Source organism: Mastomys coucha, unplaced genomic scaffold (assembly GCF_008632895.1).
Source record: "Mastomys coucha isolate ucsf_1 unplaced genomic scaffold, UCSF_Mcou_1 pScaffold7, whole genome shotgun sequence".
In the NCBI taxonomy this organism is placed as follows: Eukaryota; Metazoa; Chordata; class Mammalia; order Rodentia; family Muridae; genus Mastomys; species Mastomys coucha.
This window is the reverse complement of record NW_022196913.1, coordinates 11671144-11686058: the sequence shown is the minus strand read 5'-3', so window position 1 is coordinate 11686058 and position 14915 is coordinate 11671144. Positions and strand designations below refer to the sequence as shown.

Here is a 14915-nt window from a genome sequence, read left to right as displayed (position 1 = left end):
AGGCCTCTGCAGGGAGTCAGCCCCACTGCAGGCCCAGGTATGCTTTATGGAAGGCAAGCTGGGCATCACTCTGAGCAGTGTAGAGATGAGCTGACAGCTTGAGACGCTTGCTGAAGATGTCAAGTTTGCCTGTGCACCATGTTCACTTGCTACATTTTTCCATATTGGAATAGCTTCCTCTTACAACTTACATATATCTACCAACAGTACAAGCTTTTTTTTTTTTTCTTTACATATAAAAGAAAGATTAGGGGTGGGTGTCAGCTAAAACGTTAGAGTGGGGCATAAACAAGTTTCCTTTGCTTGGTAGTATCCCTGCTGACTGTCATTTGAAGTAACAGTATAGAATTGGAATGTGTGTGGATGTCGGAATGTGGGTGGATGTCATTTTAAAGAAAAATAAATGGATATCTCTCTAAATAAAGGATATTTATATATATATAATATGTGTGTATTGTATATAATTTATATGTTATTGTGTTATTTAATATATATTACTTATACACACATAAATATATATTAAATACATTATATGTAAAATATATACATGCACACATATATACATGTGCATATATACAAAGGCATGTAATTTAGAAAATGGACATTTCCAAGAGTAAACGATTATTCTTAATAACTGTAAGCTAATGTGTATTTTCTTTTTCTCGTGAGCCAGTACAATTCTTTTTGTCCTTTTTGAGAAAGAGCATTATGTAGCTCAGTCTTGTTCTGGAATTCACTATGTTCCTTGTAGCCCAGGCTGGTCTTGAACTCAATGAATGCTGGAATTTCAGGTGCACACTGTCACATAATTCTTCTGGAGTGGCACTATTTCTCTTTGTCTGCCTGCTAATTTGTTTATTGCGGTGGTATGGATTGAACTTAGAGTGACCATTAAGCTACGTCCCCTGCCCTCCTACTTTTGAAAAACGCTCTTTTGGGACATGGTAACTTGCCACTCCTTCCTTAAGCGATCATTCTCTAGGACTCTACTGTCCTGGTACTGCCAGCTGTGGAGGCAGGGAAAAGTAGCCCCACTGCCAACCGCAGCTTTCACACTACAGAACTGGGATATGGGTAGCCGGTGGGAGAAGAAGCCCTAGTGGTGGGAAGAATAATTTCCAAGAAGTTTGGCAGTTTGTGGGTATACTCTCACCTCTTGGTCTGTCTGTCTGTGGTCTGTCTGTCTTCAGCACCCTACCTGGAGCATACTTGGAGAAGATTGCAGAACAGATGCATTCCCATAGTATCAATGCCCTTCTGATCATTGGTGGATTTGAGGTACGTTATTGTATCTCTGTCTCTCTGCTTGTTGGTTCTAGAGGTGTGATTGGTAGCCTTATGTTTGCATCACATATACCCCATCTCAATGGCTATTCCTTGAGAACTGGGGTTTTAATACACAAACCCATTGCCCAGAAATACAGAATAGCAGGGTAGCGAGATGTAGCACAAGACTAGCCCAATTCTGCTAAAGTAAATTAAACCAGTAAATTGTCCATTCTGCTGAAACTCCTTTTGATGTTTTCTGATTTGTTATCAATCTGTAGATATAATTCTATATTAGCCATGTGAGATATACTGCTGATTTCTAAAGGAAGGAGGTTATATGGTTAATGTTTCTCTTCAGATTTTTTTTTTTTAAAAAACTCATATATTAGACTGTGGTCCTTAATTACATCCTACTCGATGGGGATTCATGTCAAGGAAATCGTGAAGAATTTACCTAAAGAAAGATAGGAACTTCACACTACCAGACTCAAAATTAGGAGAGAGTTAGTCTTAGTACTGTATGCTAATGCCTTTCCTCCCCTTTATGCCTGGAAAGCTGCTTGTCCTTGTCTGTGCTCGTAACTCTTCTGTGTTGGTTCTTCTAGTGGTACCTGCTCTCCTCACTGTGTACCCTGTGTACCCCCGTGCTTGCTCACTCCTGGCCACATGCTGTCCATGCCCCTCTCTCCCTCCCCTGGCCCTGCAATCACACAGACTTATCTGACAGGCCTACCTGGGACTCCTAGAGCTGGCAGCTGCCCGGGAGAAACATGAGGCGTTCTGTGTCCCCATGGTTATGGTTCCTGCTACTGTCTCCAACAATGTGCCGGGTTCCGATTTCAGCATCGGAGCAGACACGGCTCTGAACACTATCACAGACGTAAGTGTGGGTGTGCCAGCAAAGCAGGTGCAGCTGATGCTAACCCGAGGCCTGGACCCTTTTATCTACCAGTGCACTAGAAATAGCCTTTTACCAATCAGATACCTAAATATTTTTGTTTCAAGAAAGCACATTTTAAAAGTTCCTTTTGGATTCTGAAAATGCTTAATTTAATTGCCCCATCCCAGGTTTTCTCATGAGTTCTTCCATGTTGTTGCTAGCATGACTTGACTCATTTACCAAGACCTTTGGAGTGGCGACAGCTCATCCTAGCTCAAGCAGTGCTAGACCACGGTGTTTTCCATCAGATCCTCAACTAAATGTAGGGTTTTTAAGTTTGGGCTGAATGTAATTTTCTTTCAGCCTACAGCCTCTTATTGTACTTAAATCCTGTGTCCAACATTGTCTACTTGATGTTGACTCTAGAAATTGAACTGAATATTTCATAATGTTATTCTGTAAACCACCTAGGGGCATTTCACTAGGTTTTTGGCTATGATTGTTACTGTTATTTTTCCCCCTTTATAAATTGGTAATCTTAAATTGTGTCAAAAATGTTGATGCTTTCTTATTATTTTTCTTTTTGCAAAAAAAAAGTAGTAACAAAATATACACATACAGTTTAGTTTTACATTTGTAAATTGTACTTATTATTCCTATGGGAGTTTAAGATTACTAAGTCAGAATTCTAAAATTTTTCAGTAACCTTCAAGTTATTTTTCCTGAGAGACCAAATTCTTATACATAATTTTGTTAGGATTTTGTTTTGTCTTAAGCTCCTGACACCAAACTCATTTATAGTACTGGTAAATAAAAGCCCCAACGCTTTTACAATAAAGCTCACAGTGGTAAGTAATGCTCAGCACTGGTGTCTTGCTTTTCTGAATGGCTGAACTATTCTTTTCTCTGCTTACTGAAGCCTAGTGCCCGGTGTCTGCTTTTTCTATTCCCGATCACTAACGTCTCCCGTCTGTTGCATGGGCTGTCTGGTGACTGTCATTATTGCTTCTGCCGTTATGGTTGTGGTTGATGGATTTGGGCTCTTGGTGGATCTATCTCCCTTTGTCAATGGAAACAAAATGGATTGGAATACAGGGCTCTGTGCATCTCAGCTGCTGAAATACAGTCTGCAGATTATATTGAAGGACTTGTAGGGAAGCAATTAAGAGTGTCTTTTGTCTTTTTCAAAAGCTCTTTGACATCGAAACAGAAGCCTACCTACAGGCGTGTCTGCGCAGTAATCTAAGGACAGCATGTGCCATAGAGTAGCTATCAATGTGGCCTAGTCAAAAAACAAACCAACCAACCAAACACAGCATGAACTCATTTAAAATAATGAGGCTTATTTTTGCAAGTCAGTTTTGAAACTGTATTCTGTGGCTTTGAGCATGAACCTAGTAGATGAGAACTGCGTCCTGTCAGAACACTGAGTGGCTGGATACGCCTCCATACTTCCATTTGCAGTTTAGTGGGAGCCTCTGCAGATGCCAGCCAAGGTGGGTCATTTATCTCCTTGCTGATATTCAGTGTGCACTGTCAGACATGAAGGGAAGATTCTCTCCTTTTATTATAATGGCCCCATAATTATAATTTATGATTCTTAGATACAACGCTAGTAATTGCTCTGTCCCAGATTTGAATATACAATATATACATATTGTTGAAAATTTGAAGGTCAAAATAGAGAGAAGGAAAAAGTTTGTCTACTCCTTCCTATTACTCCCTTTAGAGGGATGTTGTACTTTTTTTTTTCTTTTTCTTTAATCTCTTTTCTTCTTATCATTTGGGTTTCTCAAAGCCAGTGGTAGTATGGGAGAATGAAAGCTGAATGGTAGGCAGGTGGCCATTGCTGAGGGCTTCAGGTGCGCTTATTCAGGGTAAGTCGGTGTGCACGTGTGCTTTTTTCCTACTCTTTGTTTCTGATGCATGGGGGAGCTGAGTCTTCAAGGTTCTGTGATCTCAAGTGGGGGTGGCTGAAACTGGGCTCATTGAGATAACCTTGGTGATGGTTGCCGCTCTGGAGCCAACAGCTATGTGAGGATGAGAGTACAGCTCAGAGCCCCTTTGTGTGTCTGTCCCGAGGGAGGGTAAAATGACTTGAACATGAAAAGACATTAAAGAAAAGTGTTAATTTTAATAGTGTGAAGTTGGACCTGAATTCACTAGGCTGGCCACAGAGTGAAAGAAGGTTGTCACCATGTCTAGGAAAAGAGGGCCTGAGGAGACTCTATGCAGAGTACCCATTCCCTCTTGCTGCTGTATCTAGGAGGGGCCCAGCAGAGAGCTGATAGCTCCACTTAACCTTACTGTGTCACTTGAAACAGGTATCCAATAAGTCACTTGTATCTTCACTCATATCTGTTTCTAAAGGGTAATAGCCTCTACTGGGCCCTGGATAACATGGAAGCTCACAAATCCATGGCCGTCTCCCAGAACCAACTGTTCCCTTAGGTTTGGGGGGGTCAGGTAGTTCTTAGCTTTTCCTGATTATGCATCTGGTGGGCAGTGCCGATGATGAAGGACGTTCTGTGTCATCAGAGGTAGAAGAGGAGTCCTCAGGTGTTATGGGTGGCTATCAGGAGTGCTGTTTACTGCCTTATAGTATTGGGGACAGTCCCCACCACAGAGATGACTCAGACTCAGAATATCTACTGTCCTGAGTCGAGAAAGCCTGAGCTTCTCAGGTCTGATCGAACACCATTGCCCTTGAGAATTGACCATCGCCTTCACAAGTCCTTTCCCCTTCACCGGCAATGATTCTCAGGTATAGGAGCATCCCTTGAATGTGGCTCAGTAGCTGCAAGATAATGGATGAGTTCTCTGGACTGCATGGCAGAACAGTCTGGTGTTGGAATACAGTCTGGTGAGTGAGGCTTTTCAATGGGACTTGGCTTTATTCCTTACCATTAGCATGGAGCTTTCTTCTAGTAAAAAAACACAACCAAAGATGGTAACCGTGAGCCACCATGAGCCAGGTCGGTGACATGACTACAACTCTGAGGGTGCCCCAAATTGTGAACACTAGGATATAGAACACTGACCGTAGGTCCCGATAACTGTATACCATCCCTTGTTGCAACATGTGCAGTGAAAATGTCTAAGGTTGCTTTATTGGTGTTTTCAAAGTTGCTGGTGCCCCTGTATGATTTAGAAGCAAGATGGCTTCTTCAGAGTTTGCTGCTTTTCCTGGGTATGGTTTTCCTCCTGGAGCTTCTCTTCTAGCTGGTTAGAGAGGGAAGAAAGCTCTTGCAACAATATAGCCATTACCAATAATGTCCGAATGAAGTTAAGGCATTAACTCCCTCTCTTCCCCACCTGCCCTCCTCATATACCCATGACCCCTCACACTCCCAGCACACACCTATGATACCCCCCCACAACACCCAGCCCACAGGAAAGGCTCTGGTCTGTCAGGCATGCCCCTCTGACTTCCAGTGGGAGGCTTCTCAAAGTCATGGCTTCTTTCTGTCCAATTTATTTCTAATGAATACCTAGCAAAGATGGTCCTCAGCAAATAGAAATATTTTCCTGTAAAGTTCTGAGGAGCCTAGTAAATGTGTCAGGCATTGACCAGTGGGTGCACCCAGATGGTTTTCACATTAGGTGCCATTTTGAATGCAATCAATCGTAACAACCATAACCTTAGCACAAAATGACTGAAGCACATGGAGAGCAGCCAAAAGACTCAGCGCCAACTGTGGGTGGAGGTGGAGGTCTGGTTGTGTTGGAAAGGAAAGAAACCCTGTCATTGGCCAGTGTTGGCTGCCCTGTCTTACCTATTGGCTGGCCATACCAAGGACTAACATACCCCAGGTCCATGATCCACTGTCCAGAATCCTTGGAGCACTCAGGTTTTAAATCTCAGGATGATTCGGTTGCAGGAAGATAGAACATGGAACATTTATCACAGCTGCCTTGTGAGGAGGCAGATTCCCATGCTGTATTCGAACAATAATTCTGCAGCAACCCTTACTGATGATTATACTAAGAAATATTAAATAAGATTCATGGGTCAGACTTACATCCACAATGGCCTAAAAATACCCTATATACTGTGTTGAGAGCTGCCTGGATTCAGGAACTGTGGGTGAGTAGACCTGTACTTGTACCTGTACCCTATCACTAACCTGACTTTAATATCTGAGGCAGGTATTGGAAACCTCTGTAAACTAACTGGTAGCCTTCTTTACAACAGACTTAGACATTTTTTAAATGATCATTTCAAAGCAGTGCCTGAAGTTCCAAATGATTTATCTTGCTTCATGTAAGCCCTGCCAAAGGCCCAGGAAGGATTTCCCTCCAGGTGGGAGCCAGATATTTCTAACAGTGAGCAGAGGGGCACAGAGATGCCAGTGTGGGTCCTGGGATGGACCTGCAGGTAATGTAAAGTGCATGTCTCTTTTCCTGTCAGCCTTTGGCGGTTGTGCAGTGAACAAGCTGCATTGGTGATGCCAGTCATTTGATGTTATCCTTGCAGCCCTGTGCCCTTCCCCACTCTCCACCTCCACCTAAAGAAGTGTTGGGATAGGCTTTGTGCTGAAAGGCCCCCAACCTCATTTTCTTTCCCCACCTCCTCTGTAATGCTGAGAACGGAGCCGCAGTCCCATCTAATGACTAACCCACGATGCACCTCTGTCCCCTCGGCCTGCTGCCTGCTTTGCTGCCTGCTTTGCACCACCTTGACTTGCCGCTTGTGTCATCTTCCTCCGGGATAGGGACAAGTCTGAGGGATGCACCCAGTGGCCCATGAATAGTTGAAGCATGCCTTACGTCTGCTCAGATGCCAATCCTGGCCTTTCATGGGCTCTGCTGACCCATGTGGACCAACTTCCTGATGGTTACTTGGTTCCTTCCCTGTCACATTCCTGGAGTTACTGCCCGTGCTCAGAGACTTGGCAAGTGATGTACTGGCACCTTGCTAACTGCCATGGCCCTGCTGCTTCAGGCTTTTCACAGTGCCACCATGCTATCTGAAGCTCGAAACAACCATGAGGAGTTTTGCATCCCAATATGTGTTTTGCCTGCCACTATTAGCAACGATGTCCCTGGTTCAGATTTAACTATTGGCTGTGATACTAGCCTGAATGTGGTTGTCGAGGTAAGAGACCTTCTTCAATTCTCACTTTGCTTTGCCTGAACGGGTTTTTTCTTCTGCACTTAGCCCTCCTGACAGCTCAAACTCTCAACTTGTAGTCTTTAACCTTCACCTGTCTGACCTTAACTAGAAATTGAAAGATATCCTTTCATGTTTTTCAGAGGGAATAAGCCAAAAATGTATCTTTACTACTTGGTCATACCTTTGATAATAGGATGGTGTTTCCTAGTTTCTCATGGTGAGAGTCCTTGTCTTTTTTAACTCAACATGAAATGCTCTATGCAGGCCTCTCCGTAGTGTTTCTGTACCATCTGAGCAGGAGAGCTCTGGACATCACATCTCTTCATGTCAGCTGCTTCTGTCCAAAGTCCCATTGTTAGGGTTGTGATGCCAGGGGAAGGTTACAGAACAAGGGTCAGGAGTGAGCACAAAGGACTGGATCTAGCTACCTTGTAAGTTACGTGTAAGTATCCCCAGAGGAAGCATGGTCAATACAAATGCTCAAACTACGGAGGAGCCTGAGGCTTACAAAGCTTTCCCGGTGAGATGAGAGGCATTCCAGGAGACAAAGTCACTCTCAGGGAGAAAGGTGACTTCACCTGTTGCAGGTGCTCTGAGTGGCGCTGGTGTCTACATTTGTAATACAGGTAATGGACTGAATGTACTAGGTGCTTCTGAGACAGGAGGATGTCTACGAGCTCCCAGAGTTCTTTGCTGCAGTTAGTGGTTATCCAACAGTAGAATGGACGGTGGTCAAGCGTGTAGGTTGACCTCTTACCACGCTCAGTTTCTTCCACCATGACCCAAAGGCAACAAGCTGATCTCGTTCTTAAGATGTTCCCATCAAAGCTGGTACTAGAGCAGTGGTTCTCAACCTGTGGGTCGTGACCCCCAGGGTGGCACATATCAGATATCCTGTATATCAAATATTTACATTATCATTCATAACACTAACACGATTACAGTTATAAAGTAGTAAGGAAATAATTTTATGTTTAGGGGTCACCATAACACGAGGAATTCCATTAAAACATCACAGAATTAGGAATGTTGAGAACTACTGTTCTAGAGTTTGCAGTGAGTTTGAAACATTACAGAGATTCCTTATATCCCAAGTTCTTTCCTCTAAGTTAAGTTACTTGGCAGGAAAAAGGGGGAGATGCCCAGTTGGACCAAGCATCTGAATCTTCCATTAAGATTTTGGCATGGGACTATTAAATAGCTTGCAATAGTCTAGGTATGTCTCTTGTAACCTGTCTGTTGGTGTTGGTTCATAAGCAATGTGGAAGCTCCCCTGACCCCTGCTTACCCTCCCTGGAGTTTAATGACTTTGCATGTTAAATAGAATCACAAAGAAGCCTATAGATTGAACCCTAGTCACTGAATGCCTTAGGACCCAGACACAGTCCTGTGCTTTTCCCTCTGACACCTCTGTTGACAGGTGATATGACAGGTAGAAGTCCTAGGTGGACCAACATGCCTCCTGGCTTAGACATTGGCTGGGACCACATTGGCTGCACTGACAGGGAAATGAGGATCAGTCAGTTTTCTCTGCCAGTAAGTACCTAGTAGGACAGCATTCTCTCTGCCTATACTGCCCAGCCCTTTCCCTATCTAGCCACCTGAGTTCTTCAGTAAGTACTTTGAAAGAATACCAGTTATGGGGTCAGGGGCAAAGAGGGAAGGGAACCTCTTATCTTGTTAATCAGGCACGATTGCTCTCACATTAATTAATATAACCCTTAAAAAAAAAAGATCTAGCTCTGTGACAGACTCTGCCTTACCGCCTCACCTTTCAAATATGTTATTGAAAAGACGAGTGTGTGTAGTGGACTGGCAGCTCACTGCAGCTTGACATTCTTCCTCCAGCAGCACTCCTCACAGAGGCCTCCCCCAGAGAAACACCACTCTGTGCCCTTGGAGTTCAATGAACTGGCCTATGAGGCAGTGATTGTAGCATAAGAGGCATGAGCCCTAAATGGTTCCCCCTCTTAGCCAGAAGTCAGGGAAGCCCCTCCATGTGTCACCAGCACATGGCAGATGGCCTTTCTATGTCAGTGCTGCTTTTACTAATTGGATGAGACAAGGCAAGGATGGCTTACTATTTTTAGAAGGAGCTGATTGAAATCTTCAGGTGCAGTCTGGGTATTGAGAGAGTATTGAGGAGTAGAGTCCGTAAGCTCTAGGCAAAAGGCAGACCATTCCAAATACCTGTTGTTTTTTTCCAGCCAGGGAGTAGCAGAAAGCCTGGATTCTTTGTTCGTGTCAGGTTTAGTCTAATCAGTTTGTTTATGTCTCATCAACAACCCATCTGGATCAGAGCTTAGAGATCTGTATCATCAGTCCTGGGGACCAAAGGGTTCTTTTTTAGTAATATTCTTGCATCATTAGGTTACTGCAACATGGTTTACTGGATTAGTGGGCAATAGAACGTGCATTTGGGAAAGATTCAAGTGTACTTTTGCTTCCCTCAGGGGACTGAGCACCTACGTCAGCAGAGCCTTCCGTTCTGATCTGCAGTCTTCCTTCACTTGTATGATGCCTCTGTAACAAATACCACAGGGTGATCCTTTCAGTACTTGAGTATCACAGAGAGATGTTCAGTACAACATGGATCCCCTCTTCCTTTGTTACATCTCTGTTTCTAGAGAACCCAGGGCTTCCCACCCACCAAAGCACATTCAGGGGATTCGCTAGAGAAATTACAGATTGGAATTTTATTTTATTTATTTATTTATTTATTTATTTATTTATTTATTTATTTTAGAACTCATGTTTGTTCATAAGCGTGACTATCTGTTAAGTATAACTCAAAGTGATCATGTGAAGATTTCCAAATGTCTCTTTTGACTTTAGTGCAGACCCACTTTCAGTGTCCCCTAAAGATCTGTGACTGTTGCAGTCCCGGGGCCCGTTCACCCTCATGATGTCACTCTCCTCTTCCCTCCTTACTGTTGATGGGCACTTTTCAGTGTTAGGCGTCTTCTCTATTGGAGGCACAGCTGGCTGGGACAGGAACTGTAGTAGTATCTGTCTTCCATTCACCCCACCCAGGGCTCCTGTTCTGCAGGGACTTCAATCTGGAGAGGAACTATCCAAATCTAATCAGCATACTTTATAAGAAGACTTCCTGGGGTGAAGGGAGGACACAGAGTTCTCCTGGAGGAATGGAGGTCACATAGTGTCTTCCTGAGGAAATGACTTTCTAACTGGGTCACAGGTTGCAGATAACAGAGCTGGAAAAAGCCCAAGTGAGTTTCTTACAATTGTAATAAATGGCTGTATACTTGGTGTTAACCTAACAGCCATTTGCTCACAGCTGTAAGGAGCAGAAGTCAGGGAACTGAAGTCAAGGTGTGAGCTCTAGGGGAGAGGCTGTCCCTGAATCTTCTGCTTTGGAGATCTGTGACCCTGGCAGGCCATGAACCAACCCTAACTTCTGTTGCATCCTCTCAGCTGGCACAAAGTCTCTCACTCCTTGTGTAGTAGCTTTGTGTAGTTTCCATGCCCTGGCTTCTTTTGCCTCCTTTCCAGTGGAAACCAAGACTCTTAGATGATCCAGAATAATCTCACCTCAAGGTGTATAAGAGGAGTTCCAGGGAATATAAATGGAATACTTTTAGGGGCTCCTATATTTACTTCTTGACTGTGCCTGGAGACTGCTGTGTGAAGGTCCTGGGAGGCTCAAGAGAGCCTCATATCTCTGAGCTGGGACAGCACCTGGAGCTGGGAGCTGAACAGGGTGCTGGGGATTTGCAAGGTTATGCATCCCATAGAAAAGCTTTGAGGCATCAGGTTTGGATCGTATGCATGGATCTCAGTTTCCTCAGAACAGAACACAGGCTGAGAATGACGTGGAAGGCTTCCACTGATTTCTGAGGAAATGACTGGCACTTGCATTGCTGCCATGGGTATGAGGCAATGGGTGGTTTTTAGCTGTCCTCGGTCCCAGAGCTGGGTTCTTTTGGAGAATGGTTGGCAGTGGGCTTCAATACGAGAGTGCCTGGAAGATGTCTCTGGGTGCCTTTGTCCGAGAAGCTGTTTTTGTTGGACAAAGGTACCCTTTATGAAAGACCGAAGGATATACCCAAGATAAACAAAACATCCAACATCACAAAGAGCTTTTCACAATGAAACATCAGAAAAGTAAAGAGAGAAAATAGGAAGTTGGATAATCAACATTCCCATAGAAATATAAATTCACATCAATTAAATATTGACTTGCAAAAAAATACTTTCATTAAAGACATAGTCAAACAGCCCAGGAAGTGAGCTGACTTGAGTGACTAGTGTCCAGGGTAATGGCCTAGCCAGGGCCCCACCGCCACCAGGTGATCACAGAGATTCTGGCAGGCTGCACCTGAGCAGTCTTGCCATTGGGCCTCTCTGTAGCCAATGCTTGCTTCTGCATGCATGCTTGGGTTTGGGGAGGGACTTGCTGCAGCTTGTGGGGAGAACAGGCCCTGGACTGATGCACATGTAGCACTATCCAAGGTCCTGGATTCAAATGACTGATCTCCGTGTCTGTAACTAGACGTGTGACCGCATTAAACAGTCTGCCAGTGGGACCAAGCGCCGGGTGTTCATCATTGAGACCATGGGCGGATACTGTGGCTACCTGGCCAACATGGGGGGACTTGCATCCGGAGCTGATGCTGCCTACATCTTTGAAGAGCCATTTGATATCCGAGATTTGCAGGTACATCAGTGGCTGCATGACGTGCATGCTTGGCTCCCCCACACGCAACACACACCCTGTTTATGTATGTGTATGTATTTGTAAATGATTTATTATTTTGAGAAACATGAACTGCTTTCCCAATATTTGGCATAAGTCACTTAAAGAGACTTATGTAATGGATCCTGGTGTTTTAACATTCCTTCAGCATTTTAAGATATTGCCATTGTCCTACTTTTGTTTCCCATTGTTATGATAAAATATCCAGGCCAAAGCAACTTAAGGGAGAAAGGGCTTATTTCACCAACAGTTCCAGGTCATGATCTGTATAGACATCAACATAGCTGGAACTTGAAGCTGCATGCCACGTGTAGTGAAGAGCACAAGGAGAACACGTGCATGCGTGTTAGTGCTCAGTTTAGTATCTCCTGCTTATATTTCGGAATCCCCTTCCAAGGGGATGGGTGCCATCGACAATGGTGCCTCTTCCCACCGCAATTAACGTACTCGAGATAATCACCCACAAACATTCCCATAGACCCAGCCTAATCTAGATCACACAGAGACTCTCTTAGGTGCTTAGGGTTGTACCAGGTTGACAATGAACGCTAACCATCACAGTCATGAACATTAAAGAAAAACAGTGTGGGTTAGGCAGGTGTATAGAGTTAAGGATTTTTAAAAGGGAAATCTAGCTGGAGGCGGGGCAGTATTCATTTTCTAAATATACCCAGTAGTATAGACACATCTCTTACACATTCTGTGTTTATCTGATTTGCTAATGATGCTGTCATGTTTTTCATTCAGTGCACTCCTGTGTACTGCGATACCCACCTCAAAAACATTTAAAAACAGCTCATTGTGCTTATGCGTGGTGCTACATTCTAGCATACATGGTCTCATTGTAGGTGCCAAATAAGTGTACTGTCTGATCAAATCTTTTCTAGTCCAACGTCGTGCACTTGACAGAGAAAATGAAGACCAGCATCCAGAGGGGCCTTATACTCAGGTAACGGAAAGGGCTTCCGGTATTCTGTTTTAGGTGTAAGTTCTTGTACAGAAGTTGCCATGTGATTCAAACCCCAGTGGGATCTTTCTTTTGCCACTGATTCTGTGAAGGCTAAAGAAGCACAGGTTTCTTTAGAAACCCAAGTTGTTAAAAAAAAAATCAGGTCTTTATTTAAATAAAGGATAACCTTTTTTACATTTTGTTTTTGCTATATAGCCTACTGGTTATTATTTTCAAGATGGCTGCCCCTCATTTCCTTAAGCCCCCTGGCCTTTAGGAAATGTACAGAGCCAGGGTAGGGGCAGAGATGAAGGAGGCTGACGTAGCAAATGACTGGGCTCCTTGAGCCTTGAGGCAGGCTGGCTGGCTGGCTGGAGCTGTTCTCCAGAAAGCCCTCAGCCCCTCCTCAGCCCCTCCACAGCCCCGAGTATACTTGCAGTCCTCACGTCCACATCCGTTTCAGAAACGAAAACTGCAGTGTAAATTACACCACTGACTTCATCTACCAGCTCTACTCAGAGGAGGGGAAAGGAGTGTTTGACTGCAGGAAAAACGTGCTGGGCCACATGCAGCAGGTAGGCCATGCAGCAGGTATGGCGAGGTCTTCCATGTCCTCTGAGCCCCAGAGGTCCCCCTCAGAATGGTGCTGTTCTTTAGGACGTGAGCACAGGTTAATTTTGAAGCTATTGTGAGTACACAGAATTTTCAGTCCTATGGAATGCCATCATCTTTAGGATTCTGTGTAGTCTGTAACATCCGGGTTTATGGGAAGAACTTAGATGCTTTTCTCTTGCCTGTGATCAGACAACTGACAAAAAGCAATATAACAGAGGAAGGATCTATGTTGCCCAACAGTTTAAGGCAATAGAGCCAGCGGTGGCAGGAAAGGCATGGGGGCAGGAGTAGGAGGCAGCTGGTTGCTTTGAGTCCACAGTTGTTGAGGTAGAGGGCAATCATGAGGTGGGGGCTGGGGACTGGGCTAAGAGATGATGGTAACCTGCTTCCTCCAGGCTGTCTGTCTCAAGAACCACCCCAAGATGGTGACTAAGTATTCTAAGACATGAGCCAATGGAGGAGACATTCCACACTCAAACCACAGCAGGACTTTTAGGGGAAAAACTATCAGCTTTCATATAGCTGAGAAAGAACCCTGGTCATTGGAAACACTCCAATGACTTTGTTGAGTTAAATATCAGCATGTAATAAGATTTCAAGTAGAGTTTCCGACACACAGTACAGTAGTATTTATTTGACACTTTCACCAAATCAAGATTATTTGGAAAGATAGAACTGTTACTCTCCCTTCAGAGTACGGGCATTTTTTTTTTTTGTCTTTATTGTTTTTCTCTATACTCTCCCTTTCTGTGAAATGAGCATGCCCAGTTCACAAGGCTAGAGGTCAGCTTGGGAGTCAGTGGTCCCGTTGTTGCATATTTGTTGGCCTTTGTGCAATGTAGGGAACTTTTTAATCTTCATCCATTTGTGTGTCTCTGTGTGTGCATCTGTGTGTGTTGCTCATATTTATATATGCACCTTTTAAATTGTGTGGGTGTACACATATGGGAGGCCCATGGGTGACATACTTGCTCAAGCTCAGAGCTCACTGATACTGCTATTTTGCTAGTCGGTACAGATGCCCAGTTCAGGGAACTTTCAAAGTAGGAGCCACTAAGTTCTTTCCAAAGGGTTCATGAATTCCTGAAGTCAGCGTGAGTAGGAATATGTATATTCTCATTTTTGTGAGTCCACAGATTTTTATCAGTAAAAGAAGTTGTGATCCATCCCTGGTCTTGGAAATGGGCTGGTGAGATGGCTCAGTGGGTAAACAGCACTTACTCTGTAAGAATGAGGACCAGGATTTGAATCTCTAGCACCCACATAGTAAGCCAGGCATGGCTGCCCATGCCTGCAACACCATTATTGGGGTGTGAGATAGACACATCCAAAAAACTAGGTGAGCAGGCAGCCTGGGCTAAGTGGGGAC

The 14915-nt window shown here is 44.1% G+C and overlaps 1 protein-coding gene across 3 annotated transcripts in view; it reads left to right on the top strand.

The window, feature by feature from the left end:
• The window catches only part of Pfkp (phosphofructokinase, platelet), a 63579-nt gene that overhangs the window by 44635 nt on the left and 4029 nt on the right, over positions 1-14915 (top strand). The window contains exons 15-19 of one of the 3 annotated variants that reach the window (XM_031359649.1): positions 1191-1278; positions 7095-7247; positions 11779-11943; positions 12870-12931; positions 13395-13506. In XM_031359649.1, the coding sequence (XP_031215509.1) occupies positions 1191-1278; positions 7095-7247; positions 11779-11943; positions 12870-12931; positions 13395-13506 (580 nt within the window). Of the gene's footprint in view, positions 1-1190; positions 1279-1996; positions 2150-7094; positions 7248-11778; positions 11944-12869; positions 12932-13394; positions 13507-14915 lie in introns of all 3 variants that reach the window. The other 2 variants (XM_031359650.1, XM_031359651.1) reach the window with 2 other exon arrangements.